This window comes from Astatotilapia calliptera, chromosome 11 (genome assembly GCF_900246225.1).
Source record: "Astatotilapia calliptera chromosome 11, fAstCal1.2, whole genome shotgun sequence".
Lineage (NCBI taxonomy): Eukaryota > Metazoa > Chordata > Actinopteri > Cichliformes > Cichlidae > Astatotilapia > Astatotilapia calliptera.
In genome coordinates, this window is record NC_039312.1 from 17,409,925 (window position 1) to 17,426,973 (window position 17,049).

The 17,049-nt window shown below is 40.8% G+C and overlaps 4 protein-coding genes across 7 annotated transcripts; 1 reads left to right on the forward strand and 3 right to left on the reverse strand.

Moving 5' to 3' along the window:
• Nucleotides 1-70: 70 nt before the first annotated feature.
• Nucleotides 71-2,319, forward strand: LOC113032126 (uncharacterized). Of its 2 annotated transcripts, XM_026184805.1 has the most exons (8): nt 71-151; nt 460-777; nt 859-1,134; nt 1,223-1,276; nt 1,374-1,553; nt 1,661-1,702; nt 1,794-1,853; nt 1,976-2,319. In XM_026184805.1, exons 1-8 carry the CDS (start codon nt 85-87, stop codon nt 1,981-1,983), a joined length of 1,005 nt encoding a protein of 334 aa, XP_026040590.1. In that variant the 5' UTR covers nt 71-84; the 3' UTR covers nt 1,984-2,319. The 2 variants fall into 2 exon arrangements, with proteins under 2 accessions (XP_026040590.1, XP_026040589.1); XM_026184804.1 differs by lacking the exon at nt 1,976-2,319 and having other exon boundaries at nt 1,794-1,942.
• LOC113032125 (uncharacterized) lies at nt 2,281-4,732 on the reverse strand. 2 transcript variants are annotated; one of them, XM_026184802.1, is made up of 8 exons: nt 4,653-4,732; nt 3,969-4,253; nt 3,579-3,869; nt 3,228-3,500; nt 2,823-3,089; nt 2,634-2,732; nt 2,488-2,513; nt 2,281-2,408 (listed from the first exon to the last, which is right to left on the reverse strand). In XM_026184802.1, the coding sequence occupies exons 1-8, from the start codon at nt 4,723-4,725 to the stop codon at nt 2,286-2,288; spliced, it is 1,437 nt and encodes a 478-aa protein (XP_026040587.1). In that variant the 5' UTR covers nt 4,726-4,732; the 3' UTR covers nt 2,281-2,285. The 2 variants fall into 2 exon arrangements, with proteins under 2 accessions (XP_026040587.1, XP_026040586.1); XM_026184801.1 differs by having other exon boundaries at nt 3,228-3,869.
• A 750-nt stretch (nt 4,733-5,482) lies between these two features.
• Nucleotides 5,483-5,945, reverse strand: LOC113032104 (steroid 17-alpha-hydroxylase/17,20 lyase-like). The gene is made up of 2 exons (XM_026184767.1): nt 5,834-5,945; nt 5,483-5,748 (listed from the first exon to the last, which is right to left on the reverse strand). Exons 1-2 carry the CDS (start codon nt 5,943-5,945, stop codon nt 5,483-5,485), a joined length of 378 nt encoding a protein of 125 aa, XP_026040552.1.
• Nucleotides 5,946-12,986: 7,041 nt separating this feature from the next.
• On the reverse strand, nt 12,987-16,751 carry LOC113032285 (steroid 21-hydroxylase-like). 2 transcript variants are annotated; one of them, XM_026185111.1, is made up of 12 exons: nt 16,637-16,751; nt 16,287-16,469; nt 16,104-16,193; nt 15,875-16,029; nt 15,686-15,781; nt 15,407-15,517; nt 15,231-15,317; nt 14,974-15,054; nt 14,682-14,795; nt 14,425-14,591; nt 13,385-13,488; nt 12,987-13,299 (listed from the first exon to the last, which is right to left on the reverse strand). In XM_026185111.1, the coding sequence occupies exons 1-12, from the start codon at nt 16,749-16,751 to the stop codon at nt 13,034-13,036; spliced, it is 1,569 nt and encodes a 522-aa protein (XP_026040896.1). In that variant the 3' UTR covers nt 12,987-13,033. The 2 variants fall into 2 exon arrangements, with proteins under 2 accessions (XP_026040896.1, XP_026040895.1); XM_026185110.1 differs by having other exon boundaries at nt 14,974-15,057.
• Between the last annotated feature and the right edge of the window lie 298 nt (nt 16,752-17,049).

The following is a 17,049-nucleotide window of genomic DNA, read 5'->3' on the forward strand; positions in this document are numbered from 1 at the left end:
TTCTATGTAACTTCAAGGAAGTGAAAATAAAAAGGTCTAGAGGTGACTGATCTTTGTCTCTTCACTAGCTGCATTACACAGAACATGTTACATTTATATCTTCAGGGTTACCTTTCTTTAATTCTGTTGAATGTCGCATCAGGATTTGGAGGTAAGCAGTTCTGCAGATAATGTCTGGATCTGATTGGATAAAAATAAACGCTTTTTAACTATGCTTGCTACATTTGTAATTAAGTAACTAAAGGTTTATTCAGTGTATATCATCTTGGCTCCAAAAATTATTTAACAACAAATGCAATTTCATTATATGCCATGAATCTAAAAATATGCATACTGCTAATCTGATATTGCATATTTTGGTGTAAACTTTCTAACCAGCAAAAATGAGGTACTTGCTTCCTTGAATGCGATGCATGTATTAGTACATTTAGACTCATTATTTAACTTTTGGCTTAACAGATACTGAGCCCATCTTAGCTGTTCAAGAAGAAGATGTAGCTCTCACTTGTTTCAGTCAAAATGACACGGATCCAAACAGCTTCTACAGATACAGCGTGACAAAGTTTGCTACAGATCCTAATCAAGTGAAGGATATGTTTAAATGGCCCACACCGAGCAACGATGTGTATAAACGTGTAAAATGGGTAGCTGATGGAAATGGACAAAAATGCTTAACTCTGACAAAACTTCAAAAATCCGACGCAGGACTGTACACTTGTGAAATGTGGAAAGGATGGGACCGTGTTGCGGCCAAAAACATATCTTTGAGAATAAAAGGTAAAACTTTTTACTACTTTCTCTTTACTTTGCAAGCAAATATCTCACTGGTGAGTCACATGATTTGTTATGATCTTGCAGACTGCAAAGTCCTTGAACCTGTGAAGGCCGCACCCAGCATGCCTGCCAAGTTAAACTGCCCAGTAAACATGACAAGTGGACAACAAGAACCTCAAAACATCTCCTGGGCAATCCAGAAAGGAGACATGCGTGAATCACTCGACTCCAGCAAAGCCAAAACTGATGGTACATCTCTGACTTTCCAGTCTGTGAACACCAGCGACAGTGGCTGGTATACATGCAGTTACACGCTTGGTAAAACTCAGCGCTGCTTTGACACCAATCTACAAGTACAAGGTCAGTGATTTTTTTCTTTGACATGTCAAAAGCAATGATCAAACATACACACAAGTAATATGTAAGATTCCTGTTTTTTCACACGAAGCTTTTGTGACCACAACGGTTCCGGTTATTCCAACAAAAACTCCGAGTCTGCCAGGTCTGTTTTCCTTTGCTGTCTTGCACATTCATTAAATCATATTTATGATTATATGTTCACTATATTGTTGCTTTAACTTTCGCCTTGTTCTCTTTAGCACCAAAAGCCAATGATATATCTCTGTCGCAAAGGAAGGAGGAGAGCAATGATGCTTTAATTGCAGTTGTGGTCTGTGTCATTTTGGGGATGATCATAATTGCTGCTGTGATTGGACTCGTTGTGTACCGCAGATGCAAAACCCAGAGAATCACACAGTTACACCAGAGGCGCTTTAACGGTTTGATCTGACTTTAAACTCTTTCATTCTTATCACACTGTCATGCAGTCACACTAACTTTACGTAGTGTTGAGTTGTTTAAATATTTCTGTTTTCTCGTTATTCAGGTAATTGTATGTCTACATATGAGATTGTTGCACCTTTGACGAGTGAGTGCAAACTCTCTTCTTACTGCGCTTTTTAGCCACTGTGATGCCTTTCTGTTCAACACTTGACTTGAACCTTTTTCTTTTTTCACAGATACTCCAGGCCAGCGAATCAACAGTCTGTATCAAATGCCAGACGAAAGCTTAGTTACCTGTAAGTTGTATGAGGTTTTGCCTCCTTTATGAAATTGTTCAAATCTTATCATGTCAACAAAAAACAACCCAACAACAACGAAAACCAAAGAAACCAAAACATTTTTCTCTCCTTTGTTGCAGTCCAATAATAAATATTTTCAAGTAAGGAAGAAGATTCTCCTTTGCAGTTATCTCATCTTTGCAGTGTGGGTTGGATTTTCAAAAGTAGATAAGTTTGCATGCTTATAATGTAACCAATCATGTTTTTGTAACTTTATTTCTTTAAAATCTTGCATGCATGTCTGTAGCAAGGCAAAGGAGGAGCTGATTTACTGTGCATTTCTGTTTCTTGAAATAGAAAAAAGTCTGTTTTCAAACAGGTTTTGTAAACCACATCTGTTGATGATTTTGAAGTTTGTGATAAAGACAAAGAATAGCATGTGGTTTCACTCTAGTTCACAGCTTGTAATAAATCATAAAAACTGGTTGTTGCAGTGGCTGCTTCTCTTTTTAAATGTAGTTGCTGTTGTTGTTCCTCATTACGATCATCCTGAACGACCTCGTACACATGAGTCTGAGGAGAAGAGCACCAACATTAGTGAAATAGGACATGTGAGCTTGACTCGGCATGATCCTGTTTTTTGATATCTTACCATTTCAGTACTGGGCTGATCATTAGCTGCAGACCAAGAAGGAAAACATTGTGGTCATTGTGGAAATATTCAATCTCCATCAAAGCCTTAGAGTAATTCATGTTGTAGCTGTTGTTTGGTTGTAATTTCTGAAGCACATTCAGTACCTGCATCCTTGTTGCGCTTCCTCTTGGTGTAAATGTAGAGCCCACCCGCCACTATCAGGATGACCAGAGGCAGGCCTACCCAGGCAGGCGTTTGCAGAGCTGGGGAAAGGAATAATTTTCCGATCAGTTTGGTCATGAATAGAAGGTGCATTCAGCAGACAAGGCAACAGTAAAGTAATTCATGCTTACGGTCAACGGCACGCCACTTTTTTGATGCCACCCGAGCGCCCTCTCTGTGCACAGAGCATGTTATATCTTCGTATGATCGCACTGATGACTCTGGGAGAAATAACTTCTTTATCAGAGTATTATTGATATTCATTAATTCACTCTGCCAACCTTTGTGGGCACTTCCTGACCAAGTTAATTCAAAGTCATTTTCACATTCTGTGGCACAGGTAAGTGCACAGGTCAAGGTGAGATTCTCTCCTCTGAGCCCTGCAGGCATTGCAGTTACTGTAAAAATGTAGAACATGAGAGATGAAACATCAGATATCGATAGCTATCTCTCCATCTCTCCATCTCTCTCTCTTTCTCTCTCATATTTGTATGTGTATATATATACACTTGCATCTACAAAGTTTTAATACTTACCATCAAGGGTATGCAGCCTGAATTTATTGAACACATCTTTTTTATCAGTGGAGTGTGAACACTGGTAGTCTCCAGCATGCAGTGAGCTCAGTCTGCTAATGACCAGAGAGGAATCTTGATTAACATGTGATGCTTTTATTTGGCCATTATCAGGTGAGCTAGCATCTCTCAGTTGCTTTTCACGCAAAGTCCACTTCATATCAGGAGAGGAAGTGTTGCCACAATTCAATAGTACTGACTCACCCACTGTGGCAAACACTTCCTCTAGTCCATCTGGGGGAAAGGGAGAACTGGTCACACTTTGTACGTACTGAGCAACATCTTTCATTTTGTGTACAGGCTGTGTAGCACCTTCTACTGTTGTCGTATAACTGATGGTGGCTTTAACAAGGTCATTCTGAGTTAGATGACATCTCCATTTTCTGTGGTGGTCTGTCGATTTTGTATCAATGATCAGTTTAGAGAAGCAATTACGTGGATGTTCAATTACAAATCTGCTTCCATTTATTGGTGTATCATCCTCAGAGCTCCAGTTGATATGAAGCTCTTTGCGGTTGAAACAGGGGTCAGCTCCTTTATCTGTACTGAGGTAACAATGAAGCTCCATCTTTTTGTCATTTGCAGGAAGTGACCTTTCAGTAACTGGTGGATAAAAAAAAGTGAGCATTGTGATATTTTTGTTTACTATTTCTGTATGTAAAACAAAAAAACAAAAAGAAGGTGTGAAGCAAAAATACTTACTGCAAAGAATTCGAAGTGAAACACTTGACTTGAGCGTTCCACTCTTACACGTGTAAAGCCGTGCGTCATTGAGCACCAGCTGAGTAATCTGCAGAGAGCAGTCTTTGAGCAGGCGATACCTGTGGCTGCTTGGAGCTGTCGGCTTTTCTTTCTTTATAATCTCATCAGTTAAATTAAATTCTGCACTCATGTCCCAGCTGATAGAAGAACAGGTTTTGATAGAAGGGATACCACATGGCAAAGTAACATTATCTCCTTCTACAGCGACCATTAGCAAAGGGTTCCCTGAAGAAAATTACAGAAAAATGCATTTTTTTTTAAATGAAAAAGATTTCTTAAAATCTATATATGCCATAAAATGAAAACTGTAACACTTGTGTACATGTGAGCAGTTCACAAAGGACTGAGTGAATATCTGAGATCACAATTATTTTGTGAGTTATTTTTATTATGGTTATTTTGCTATGATACAATATAAGGTAAAAAAAAAAATCAGTAACCACTGACTAATTATTTTTCTGTGACACCAACAAGTTTTGTCTCATAACGGTGCCTCGTGGGTTAGAAAACAATCAGAAAGGATGAAATCAAGCCATGTCCAAGAGGGTTTTACAAGGTACCGCGTGTGAATATATTACATCATGTGTATATATATTTATAGGTGTTATATGTTTGTTTAATTACCAGTTGGATGATGTCCACTTGCTGCCTGTGTGAGATAAAAAAGACAGATTACCAACAGTGAGAGCGAGTCCATCTTGCCGTTTCCAGATTTTCTCTGTTATTGCAAAATGCTCTTATAGCAGAAGTTTTGCAAAACACTTTTCCAGGAAATGACACATGAAGATCATGTTTAACTGAGGAGAATGACTCATAAGAGAAATTTATATTTATGTAGTGATCGAGTCCGTCATGTTTATCCAAAATTGTCACAATCACTTTAAGTGTTGTGACTGTTGTGATTTACCTGTCAATTAAATTACTTTTAATAATAACGTCTACATTCCTTTTTATCACCAGGATGCTATTAATTGTGTAACAACCCAAACAGCAGATACTGCTGTATCCAGTGCTGTGGAGACTGCATTTTTAAGGTTTGTCCACCAGGTGGTGCTGTCAGATTCAGTGAAACCTGCAAAAAAGAAGGCTCTTTCACATTGTGGTGTCCAACTCCGTAGATACATTAACAGCATTCATTTTTACGACTTTTTACTCCTCTCACTTTAGTTTTTCATTTTGCAAAAATATAATTACTTATATGATCATTGTTGTAATTTCCCTCCACTACAGGTGAACATTAATGAGCACCAACAGTACAGTTATTCTGTGCATTGCCAATGAAGAAATAAAGACTTTGGTTTGGACATTTTATTCAGTGATGGTGGAACAAATAACTTTGATAATAAAGTGTAAGAATGAATAAGAATAAGAAGAGAAAATATAAATATGTGAAACATAAATTTGCACATGCATGGCCAACGCAAACAACAAGTCAGCAATACACCCACTGCAGCTCAGGGATTAGTCACAGGTCTTGGACGTGCTACAACTTCATAGGACTTGATTTTAAGCACAACACTGGCAACTCCTCTCAGATCAGGCAGTGAGGTCTCGCTCTCAGGCAGGAGGAACTGAAAATCTCTCAGCAAGTAGGCACTGAACAGAAAAAGCTCCATTTTGGCCACAGACTCTCCCAGGCAGAGCCGAGCCCCCCCTCCAAAAGGGATCAGGTCACGGGTGGAGCCGCCTCCGCTTCCTCCTCCTTCATTCAGAAAGCGCTCTGAAAGAGAGAGTGTCAATACTTTATTTGAACTCTTCTGAGCCAAGTGAAATGAACACAAATCACACAGCGTTTGGGACAGTACCTGGTTTGAAGCTGTATGGGTCAGGCCAAACTTCAGGATCATGATGTGCTCCAAAAAGATTAGGAATGATGACTGTGTTCTTAGGGATGAAATAACCTGCAATGCTAAACATGAGGAGGAGTCAAATATTTGTCATGAGGCCAACTAAAAACAGTGTTAATAAGCAACTTAACAACATTAGAAAATGTGTACGTCAGACATTTGTCTGTGTATGAATGTTCATTTAAATAGAAATATGCTGTTTTTCCAGGTTTCATGTGTGTGTGTAGTTTATATTCTTACGTTTTCTTATCTTTGCAAATTTTCTTTCTGTACAAAAACAAAAAATAAGCAACTGATTATTTGTCGGTTGTTTGCTTTTTTTTGCTTTTTTTTTTAAACTTCTCCGTAAGAACTCTCTGTTATTATTTTTCTCTCCCAACTTTAACTGCAAGTGCAATGATTAATTGTATTTATTGGGCCAGTTTTGTGGCTTATGCAACAAAACTGGCAGTTATGGATCGCAGAACAACCAAAAGACTGGTTATAGTTTCAAGTCGAGACTTCTGCGTAACGTCAAGGAAATGAAAATAAGTGGAAGCAAAAATAAAAAGGCCTGTGTGTGACTGATCTTTGTCTCTTCACTAGCTGTTCCATTTTATGCAAAACCCGGAGAATCACACAGTTACACTAGAGGCACCTTTTTGGATTGATCTGACTTTCAACACTTTCATTCTTATGAAAGAGTTGAAAGTCTCATGTCTTTTGACCAAGACATGTCCTTCAATGCACATATTAAACAAATGTGTACGACTGCGTTCTTCCATTTGCGCAACATCTCTAAAGTTAGAAATATCCTGTCTCAGAGTGACGCTGAAAAACTAGTTCATGCATTTATAAGATAAGATAAGATAAGATAAGATAACCTTTATTAGTCCCACACGTGGGAAATTTGTTTTGTCACAGCAGGAAGTGGACAGTGCAAAAGTTATGAGGCAAAAATTAGGATACAATAAGAATAAATACAGTACACAACTGTACAGAATAGAATAAAATAAAATACTATATACAGTAGAATAAAATAAAATAAATATACAATAAGATAAAAATAGAATACAAATACAAATGCTATATACAACTGAGTAAAAATACAACGATGACAGAAAGGATTATTGCACTTAGTATTATTGCATATGTATGGATGTGTGTGCTTGATCAGTTAAAGTCTTTATTATGGAGTCTGACAGCAGTGGGGAGGAAAGACCTGCGAAATCTCTCCGTCCCACACCGTGGGTGCCGCAGTCTCCCACTGAAGGAGCTGCTCAGTGCTGTCACAGTCTGCTGCATGGGGTGGGAGATGTTGTCCAACAGTGATGACAGCTTAGCCGCCATTCTCCTGTCACTCACCACCTCCACTGGGTCCAGAGGACATCCTAGAACAGAGCTGGCCCTTCGGATCACACTGTTCAGTCTCTTCCTGTCCCCAGCAGAGATGCTGCCGCCCCAGCAGACCACACCATAAAAGATAGCAGAAGCCACGACAGAGTCATAGAAGGTCTTCAGGAGTGGGCCCTCCACCCCAAACGACCTGAGTCTCCGCAGCAGGTACAGCCTGCTCTGCCCTTTCCTGTAGAGGGCGTCTGAGTTATGAGTCCAGTCCAGTCTATTGTTCAGATGAACACCAAGGTATCTGTAGCTGTCCACAGCCTCAATGTCCATACCTTGGATGTTCAGTGGTTGCAGTGGAAAATGCTTGTGCCTGCGGAAGTCTACCACCAGTTCCTTGGTTTTACTGGCGTTGATCTGGAGGTAGTTCAGCTGGCACCAGTCCACAAAGTCTTGGGTCAGACCTCTGTACTCCTTGTAGTCCCCATCAGTGATGAGGCCGACTATTGCAGAGTCATCAGAGAACTTCTGCAGGAAGCACTGGGTGGAATTGTGGGAGAAGTCTGCAGTGTAGATGGTGAAGAGGAACGGAGCCAGAACCGTTCCCTGTGGGGCCCCCGTACTGCAGACGACCCTGTCCGACACACAGCCCTGAGTCCTCACATACTGTGGTCGGTCGGTGAGGTAGTCCAAAATCCAGGTAGTGAGGTGATGGTCCACTCCAGAGTTCACCAGCTTGTCCTTTAGAACCGAGGGAAGAATGGTGTTGAAGGCACTGGAGAAATCAAATTATTACTTCCAGGCTGGACGACTGCAATTCATTATTATCAGGATGTCCAAAAAACTCACTGAAAAGCCTTCAGCTAATCCAAAATGCTGCAGCAAGAGTCCTGACAGGGACTAGAAAGAGAGAGCATATTTCTCCTGTTTTGGCTTCCCTTCATTGGCTTCCTGTTAAATTCAGAATTGAATTCAAAATCCTGCTCCTCACATACAAGGTCTTAAATAATCAGGCCCCATCTTATCTTAATGACCTTGTAGTACCATATCACCCTATTAGAGCACTTCGCTCTCGCTCTGCAGGCCTACTTGTTGTTCCTAGAGTATTTAAAAGTAGAATGGGAGGGAGAGCCTTCAGTTTTCAGGCCCCTCTTCTGTGGAACCAGCTTCCAGTTTGGATTCGGGAGACAGACACTATCTCTACTTTTAAGATTAGGCTTAAAACTTTCCTTTTTGCCAAAGCACATAGTTAGGGCTGGACCAGGTGACCCTGAATCCTCCCTTAGTTATGCTGCAATAGACGTAGGCTGCCGGGGGATTCCCATGATGCATTGAGTTTTTCCTTTCCAGTCACCTTTCTCACTCACTGGTCGTGTCCAAATTCATGGGCTGCATCCTCCTGAGGCTGCATTTGTAAACCGATTACATCACAGCGACGCGACGAAGGCTGTCCAAATTCGTAGACTCCTCCAAATGCAGCCGACAAATGCGTCCTCCTTTTCCCCAAATTTGAAGGATGGGTCGGGTGTGTCCTTCGTGGCCCACCTTATCCCAGAATTCATAGCGCGGCCCAGCCAAACTCCAGTTTCCAACAATGCTCCTAAGTTTTACCAATGCTCCGCTACTAAGTTTTAAAATTACTCATACTAATCTTTCTGGGTCACAAAATAAAGTTTTAACATATTTTCAGGCGAGAAAGTAGTTGTGTAAACATCAAATATCTGCTCGGTTTATCAAGATGTCACATATTTGCAAAAGTGCTTCGACGTTTTCGGAGACGTCTGCTACCCACCAGCTCGACAGCTAGCCGAGAGCTCGAGGGTCACTGGAGCCGCTGAGAACGGCACAACTCCCGGCACATCACTTTCAGATCACCGCAGTCTACTCAGGTTAAACGTGATATATAAGTCACTTAGGCAACCTAAAAATGTTATTGTTGGGCTTTTTTCACTGTTTGATTTGTTCCTGAGTAAATCGGTTTGGCTGAGATTAAAGTCCTAGTTTTCACACAGCTGAATAAACGTCAAACAGAAAACTGATTAAACAGAAGTGTGAGACGGTTGAGAATTTACGCCAGTGTCCTGTTATATTTTAGATAGGAAGGAGCAGACGGCTGAGTTCATTAAACTCCACCGAGACAGCGGTGACGTAAATCAGAAGGCTAGACCGTCCAATTTCCACAGCCGTTTACTTCCGGCCTACCCGACCTTCTGAGGACCCGGCCCACGTAGACCGCGAAGGCCGGGTCCTCAGGAGGATGCAGCCCATGAATTTGGACACGACCACTATGTGTTAGCAGACCTCTCTGCATTGAATCATATCTGTTATTAATCTCTGTCTCTCTTCCAGAGCATGTCTTATCCTGTCTTCCTTCTCTCACCCCAATTGGTCCCAGCAGATGTCCCCCCCTCCCTGAGCCTGGTTCTGCTGGAGGTTTCTTCCTGTTAAAAGGGAGTTTTTCCTTCCCACTGTCGCCAAAGTGCTTGCTCATAGGGGGTCATATGATTGTTGGGTTTTTCTCTGTATCTATTATTGTAGGATCTACTGTACAATATAAAGCACCTTGAGGTGACTGTTGTTGTGTTTTGGCGCTATATAAATAAAATTGAATTGAAATTATCACACTATCATAATGTAGTGTTGAGTTGTTTAAATGGTTCGGTGTTTTCTTGTTATTCAGGTAATTGTATGTCTACATATGAAATTGTTGCACCTTTGGGGAGTGAGTGCCAACTCTCTTCTTACTGCGCTTTTTAGCCTCTTTGATGCCTTTCTGTTCAACACTTGACTTGAACCTTTTTCTTTTCTCACAGATAATCCAAGCCAGCTTGTCAGCAGTCTCTACCCAATGCCAGATGTAATCTTGGTTACTTGTTAGCGGTATCATGCCTTGTTTTCTCAATTGATTATGATTTTCAAATCTTAGCCTGTCGCAAAAAATAATTTCTCTCTTTTACTGCAGTCCAATATTAGCCACTTTCAAGCTAAAGAAGATTTTCCTCAGCAGTTATCTCATCTTTTTTTGTTTAGTTTGACTGAGTGTGTAAAATAAAATTTTAAAATGAATAATTTAAAAACCATATTATTGAAATAAAATGTGTTTTTCAAAATTGCTTACAATGTAATCATACATTTTTTAAATTTACTTTAAAACATCTTGCATGCATGTCTGGCAAAGGAGGAGCTGATTTACTGTGCATTTCTGTTTCTTGAAATAGAAAAAAGTCTGTTTTCAAACAGGTTTTGTAAACCACATCTGTTGATGATTTTGAAGTTTGTGATAAAGACAAAGAATAGCATGTGGTTTCACTCTAGTTCACAGCTTGTAATAAATCATAAAAACTGGTTGTTGCAGTGGCTGCTTCTCTTTTTAAATGTTGTTGTTGTTGTTGTTCCTCATTACGATCATCCTGAACGACCTCGTACACATGAGTCTGAGGAGAAGAGCACCAACATTAGTGAAATAGGACATGTGAGCTTGACTCGGCATGATCCTGTTTTTTGATATCTTTCAAAAATATCTTTCAGTACTGGGCTGATCATTAGCTGCAGACCAAGAAGGAAAACATTGTGGTCATTGTGGAAGTATTCAACCTTCAGATCCAGAATAAATCGGATTTATTCCCCAGATCCTTGTTGCGCTTCCTCTTGGTGTAAATGTAAAATGGCCTGTATTTATATAGCGCTTTTACTAGTCCCTAAGGACCCCAAAGCGCTTTACATATCCAGTCATCCATCCACCCATTCACGCACACATTCACACACTGGTGATGGCAAGCTACATTGTAGCCACAGCCACCCTGGGGCGCACTGACAGAGGCGAGGTTGCCGGACACTGGCGCCACCGGGCCCTCTGACCACCACCAGTAGGCAACGGGTGAAGTGTCTTGCCCAAGGACACAACGACCGAGACTGTCCGAGCCGGGGCTCGAACCGGCAACCTTCCGATTACAAGGCGAACTCCCAACTCTTGAGCCACGATCGCCCCATAGAATCCTCCCTTCCACTATCAGAATGATTAGGAGGATACTTACAGGCATGTGTTTGCAGAGCTGGGGAAAGCAATCATTTTCATCAGTTGAATCAAGAACAGAGGTTGCATGAAGATGCAACCGTTCAGTAATTCATGCATACAGTCAGCAATGCATCACTTCTTTGATGTCATCGAAGCACCTTCTGTCTGTGGTGGCTTTCATACATATTTCAGGAGGACTGAGGGTTTCTTTAAACTCAGTTCAGTTGATTGAGCTGGAGCTATGTTTAGCTATGTGTCTGAGGTATTTGTAGTTTCAGTACCGTTTTTGAGCTATGAGTGCACTTGTTGCCAAATGCAGTAGTCTGATTGGTCAGATCTGGGGACAGTTTACCCTGCCCAGGAAGAAAGGGCTACCCTCGTGTAGGCCCACAACCCAGAAGGTGACATAGAGTCAGGTGCAGTGTGTGCTGGGTGGCATTCAAGAAGAGAGACCCTGGCAGTCCATTCCCTAGCTATCAAAGTTGGATGTTGTAAATTAAACTTTCTAAACCCATGCAGGTGTGAGCAGTTAATGACCTTAATAAAGGACAGGGCCGTAATGCAACATGTAATTTAATTACTTGCCAGAGAAAGCTTTTCATTAACTTCTCATTTTTTAACTTTCTCGTTACAACACAAACCCATTCAGTTGCACGAAATGACACAGGAACCTCACTTTTTGCTCATGAGAGTGAGTCATAAGAGATGAGTTATTTTTACTTGTAAGAGTTATTTATGTTGACTCTGCTACAGTCACTTTAACTCTCGTGACTGCTGTGTGTTTTACATGTGGGTTACTATTTTGATAAAGGTACCATCGTAGCTCAAGAGTTGTGTGTTTGTCTCGTAATCGGAAGGTTGCCAGTTCGAGCCCCGGCTTGGACAGTCTTGGCCATTGTGTCCTTGGGCAAGACACTTCACCTAAAGCCTACTGGTGATGGCCAGGGGGGCCGATGGTGCGATATGGCAGCCTCGCCCCTGTTAGTCTGCCCCAGGGCAGCTGTGGCTACAACTGTAGCTTGCCTCCACCAGTGTATGAATGTGAGAGTGAAAGAATAGTGGTATTGTAAAGTGCTTTGAGGGGTACTGAAAAGCATATATATAAATACAATCCATTATTATTGTTTCAAATAATAACTTTTACATTCCTTTTCATCATGAGTAGGATATTAATGATGAAAACCCAAACAGCAGATACGCCTGTAACCCAGTGCTGAGGAGAAACTGGACTTATCCCATACATTATGCCACTGTGTGGCATTTTTAAGAGTCAGTGGAGTTTTCTATGTGTTATGTAGTGTATGGGAATGTCCAGGTCCCTGCGAGATGAATGAGAATAGTGGGCGTATTAGTGAGAGGTGCTTAGGTGACAAAAGGCTGTGCACCAGGTGTGGAGTAGGCCTTTGTCTTGCTCAGTGAACGGGGTAGTAAATGTACTACTGGGTAGATTACTCACTATAGCTGATTAACTGACAAGCTGAATGTTTTAGTCGGACCAACACATATATATATATATTTAATTATCTGATATTTTTTGCATAGTTAATAAAGCTGCTTGTGACTGCACTCTAATGGGACATTTCTGACTGCAGTGTTTGTTTTAATTTCGCAAGAGTGGTCACCTATTGTCAGGGTTATCGCCACTGAAGAAATAAAGACTTTGGTTTGGACATTTTATTCAGTGATGGTGGAACAAATAACTTTGATAATAAAGTGTAAGAATAAATAAGAATAAGAAGAGAAAATATAAATATGTGAAACATAAATTTGCACATGCATGGCCAACACAAACAACAAGTCAGCAATACACCCACTGCAGCTCAGGGATTAGTCACAGGTCTTGGACGTGCTACAACATCATAGGACTTGATCTTAAGCACAACACTGGCAACTCCTCTCAGATCAGGCAGTGAGGTCTCACTCTCAGGCAGGAGGAACTGAAAATCTCTCAGCAAGTAGGCACTGAACAGAAAAAGCTCCATTTTGGCCACAGACTCTCCCAGGCAGAGCCGAGCCCCCCCTCCAAAAGGGATCAGGTCACGGGTGGAGCCGCCTCCGCTTCCTCCTCCTTCATTCAGAAAGCGCTCTGAAAGAGAGAGTGTCAATACTTTATTTGAACTCTTCTGAGCCAAGTGAAATGAACACAAATCACACAGCGTTTGGGACAGTACCTGGTTTGAAGCTGTATGGGTCAGGCCAAACTTCAGGATCATGATGTGCTCCAAAAAGATTAGGAATGATGACTGTGTTCTTAGGGATGAAATAACCTGCAATGCTAAACATGAGGAGGAGCCATGTATTTGTCTTAATGCCAAGTATCAAGCAACACACATACATAACAGGGCAACAGCAGAAAATGTGTATGTGTGTATGCCTGTTTGTTTGTTGTTGTTGTTTTTTCAGGTTTTGGTTAATTTAAATAATGTCTACACATCTTCTTTCTGCACAATTACATAAATAAACAATGATGGTGCTTGTTGTTTTAATAAATTACATTTTTCTAAAGGTAATTCAAGTGGATGTCTCTTCATAAGTCTGATCTTGGAGGAAGAGCGGTGCCAAATGTTGCAATACTTCATACTTCCAGCATCACATTCCAGCATACTTCATTAATTAAAACCACTCCCTTTGGAGAAATGTGAGACTGTGGGAGATCTGGAGACCTCAGCCAGGCTGTACTAGCACATGTATCTCACACATAAACACACACGCACACACAAAGACAATTGTGTTTTCATATCTTTGTGGAGACATCTAATTGACATAATGCTTTCCCTAGCCGCTTACCCTGACCCTAACCATCAAAAATAAACGAAATGAGTGCCTGATACTAAAATCACATTTTAGTATCAGTAATATATTTTATATATAATATACTTTTATATAATAATAAAAAAGTTATTATTTGAAACAATAATAATGGATTGTATTTATATATATGCTTTTCAGTACCCCTCAAAGCACTTTACAATACTGATCCTTCAAACTCGTGGGGACATGGATTTTGTCCCCATAAGGGCTGTTGGTCCGCACAACAAAAGAAAACTTCAAATTTTTGGTCCCACAAAGATATGTAAACATGGTACATGTGTGTACACACCCCCATCTACACACACACACACACACTCACACATATACACACACAGGTACTTAGTCAGTAGTGCTTATTGTGTGTTGTGTAGTTCCTGCTATTTATTATGTGCAGGCTGACCTGCTGTCTCTGATGGCTCTGTGTGGTACTGCCAAAGGGGCGACTGGCCTGAGCCTGAGCACCTCACTGATCAGAGAGCAGAGGACCGGAAGTCTGTGTCTGTCGCTGTATTTAGGGTATCGGCCCTCCAATACTGTGCACAGCTCCTCATATACCAACTCCTGCACCTGTAGATTACATTAGAAAGGATGCATAAAAAACTAAAACATGTATTTTGTTTTAACTTTTTTTTGTTTTTTGGTAAAAATTCCCAGTGCCTCTGGTCTGTGCAGGAGGAAGGCCACCATCCAGTTTAGCCAGGCCGCAGTAGTCTCTGTTCCCCCGATAAGAAGGTCCACTGTTGCCATGTGAACATGAATATCTGTTAATAGCTGGGAACATGAAGACATGTAATTTAATACTTTTACAGTGTTGCATGTTTCCACTTCTAATTGTGATCTTGAACTAAGCTTGCTCTATCATCATAGTTTGTAAAATTATCGGGACTTCAGGTGATTTATTAAGGAAAGCAGTCCACTATCTCTCCTGGTATTCACTGTATGTACTCACCGCTTTGTCTTCTGTGTTCTGATTGTCAAGTCCCTGGAGGAGGGATCCTGTGATGACATCCTGATTTTTTTTGTCCTGTGACTGCTTAAATAAATAGCAAAAGTAGATTAAAAGAGAGTTATTTTGGATGTTTTTAAATAACTTGTGTGATTTTGTGTTTGGTTTCACAAAATCACAGCAAGTATTTTCTTTGTCTTGCGATCTGAATGATTTCAATTCATGAGATCATTATTTTCTTATCATCTTACATTACTAACCTTGTAATTGTTGAGATGTCTTCCTATGATTTCGTCTCTCCTGACCACCTCTTTCAGAAGATGGGCAAAAACAGGATTGGGTAATTTCTTTGAGAGAACAAATGACATGAAATTATTTTCACAACATGGTACTGGTTTTATTTATTTGACCAATAGTCTAAATGGTGGATATTTACTCTAAGCAGTGGGAAAGAGTCCAGGGCTGATATCCAAGCGGAGCCCCACAGAGCAACAATCTCATTGAGACATCTGTGCAACTCCTGCAGCTCCGATGAGCTCTTATCATACTACAAGACACAAAGTAATGAGACACACTGTCCAAAAACAGAGGGAACAAGATGTCGTCATGCTTATCCTCAAGAGTTTCACTTCCTGATTAACAGAACATTATGAATGTACCTTTTCTAAGACGGTGACATGAAAACAAACAGAACTAGGGGGAGAAGAATACTCACTTCTATTCCGAAAGCCAGAGTGGTGATGACATTACTGGCCGCCACAGTAAAATCCTCTGACAGATCTACAGCACAGCCTTTATAGCCCATCAAAACCTAAACAGTGAACAAACCCGTGCTTTATCCCGAGCATTTGGTTTGCAAAGTCTTCCTTCTAAAATCTTGTTTTCCAGCTTTTTTTAACTGTACCTTTAACAGATGCAGCGCTTGTCTCTCAATGACATCATGCAACGACTTTTTGCAGCAACGCTGCAGAGAACTATGGACAAGGCGATGTTGTGCCTTCCACTTTTCAGTATAGTCACCTAAAGATATGTTGCAACCTCCCCCAGACACAATATTACCTGAAAGAAATGAGTCAGGGTCATGATATCATATGACAACTACGCAGCCCAGTGCACTGAACTGAACTCTTTACCTGTGTATGAGATCGGTCTCCCGGCAAAGTCACACCATTTCTTCACCAGTGCTTCTCTTATGACTTCGCTGCTGTTCAGCACTACCATAGCTGAAACAACACGATTATAAGTGCAGTGTTTTGGTGTTATGCAACCCGAAATTTACTAAAAATGTCAACCGTTATCAATTAATGGATCATTACTTGTTGTTCCGCATTTAAGGCGATAAATGCTTCCATAGCGCTGTGCCAAATTTGTGAGGTGAATTGGTAGATGATCATGTTTCAGCTCCATCATATTACCAATGAGAAAGTGGCCGGGAGGGCCCGGGAGGGAAAGAGATGAGGAGCAGGGAAGAAACTGGTCCAGAAATCTAGAATCATCTCCTACACAGAATTAGAAAAGACAAAGTAAAATGGACAGGCGCAAACGATATAGAATAACAACCAGTTTCAGTTTTGTAAGTCTCCATATTTTTAATTTCATTATTTATTGCAACCATCAAAACCATATACTATAAAAAGACCGTGAATATATACTCAACTTGACTTACTTCCCTTATGATTTTCCTGAACATCTTTGTGTTTCTGACCAGAAATCCAATTCAGCACCATGAACAGCAGTACAACCAGGAACGCAGCTCCCACACTGACTATTGATATTTCCATTATCACTTAGAGTCTTCTCGCGGTGGTCAACACGCAGCCCTGAACATTTATAGTCCTCTCACAGGTCTTAAAGCCTGTCAGCTCGATACAGTGTTTGGTGTTTTCGCTATAATCAAGGACATCCAAATATTTGTTAGGTCAGCATGACTGTTGATGTGATAAATGCAGCACAAGACAGCCTAGACATGATTTGCACTCACTAAAGGGCATGTTAACACATTTTAGTTGACATTACAATCTGTCAAGCCTGTGTTTCTCAATCTTGTAACACGACGAACGCAGGGAGGTGAGAAATTGT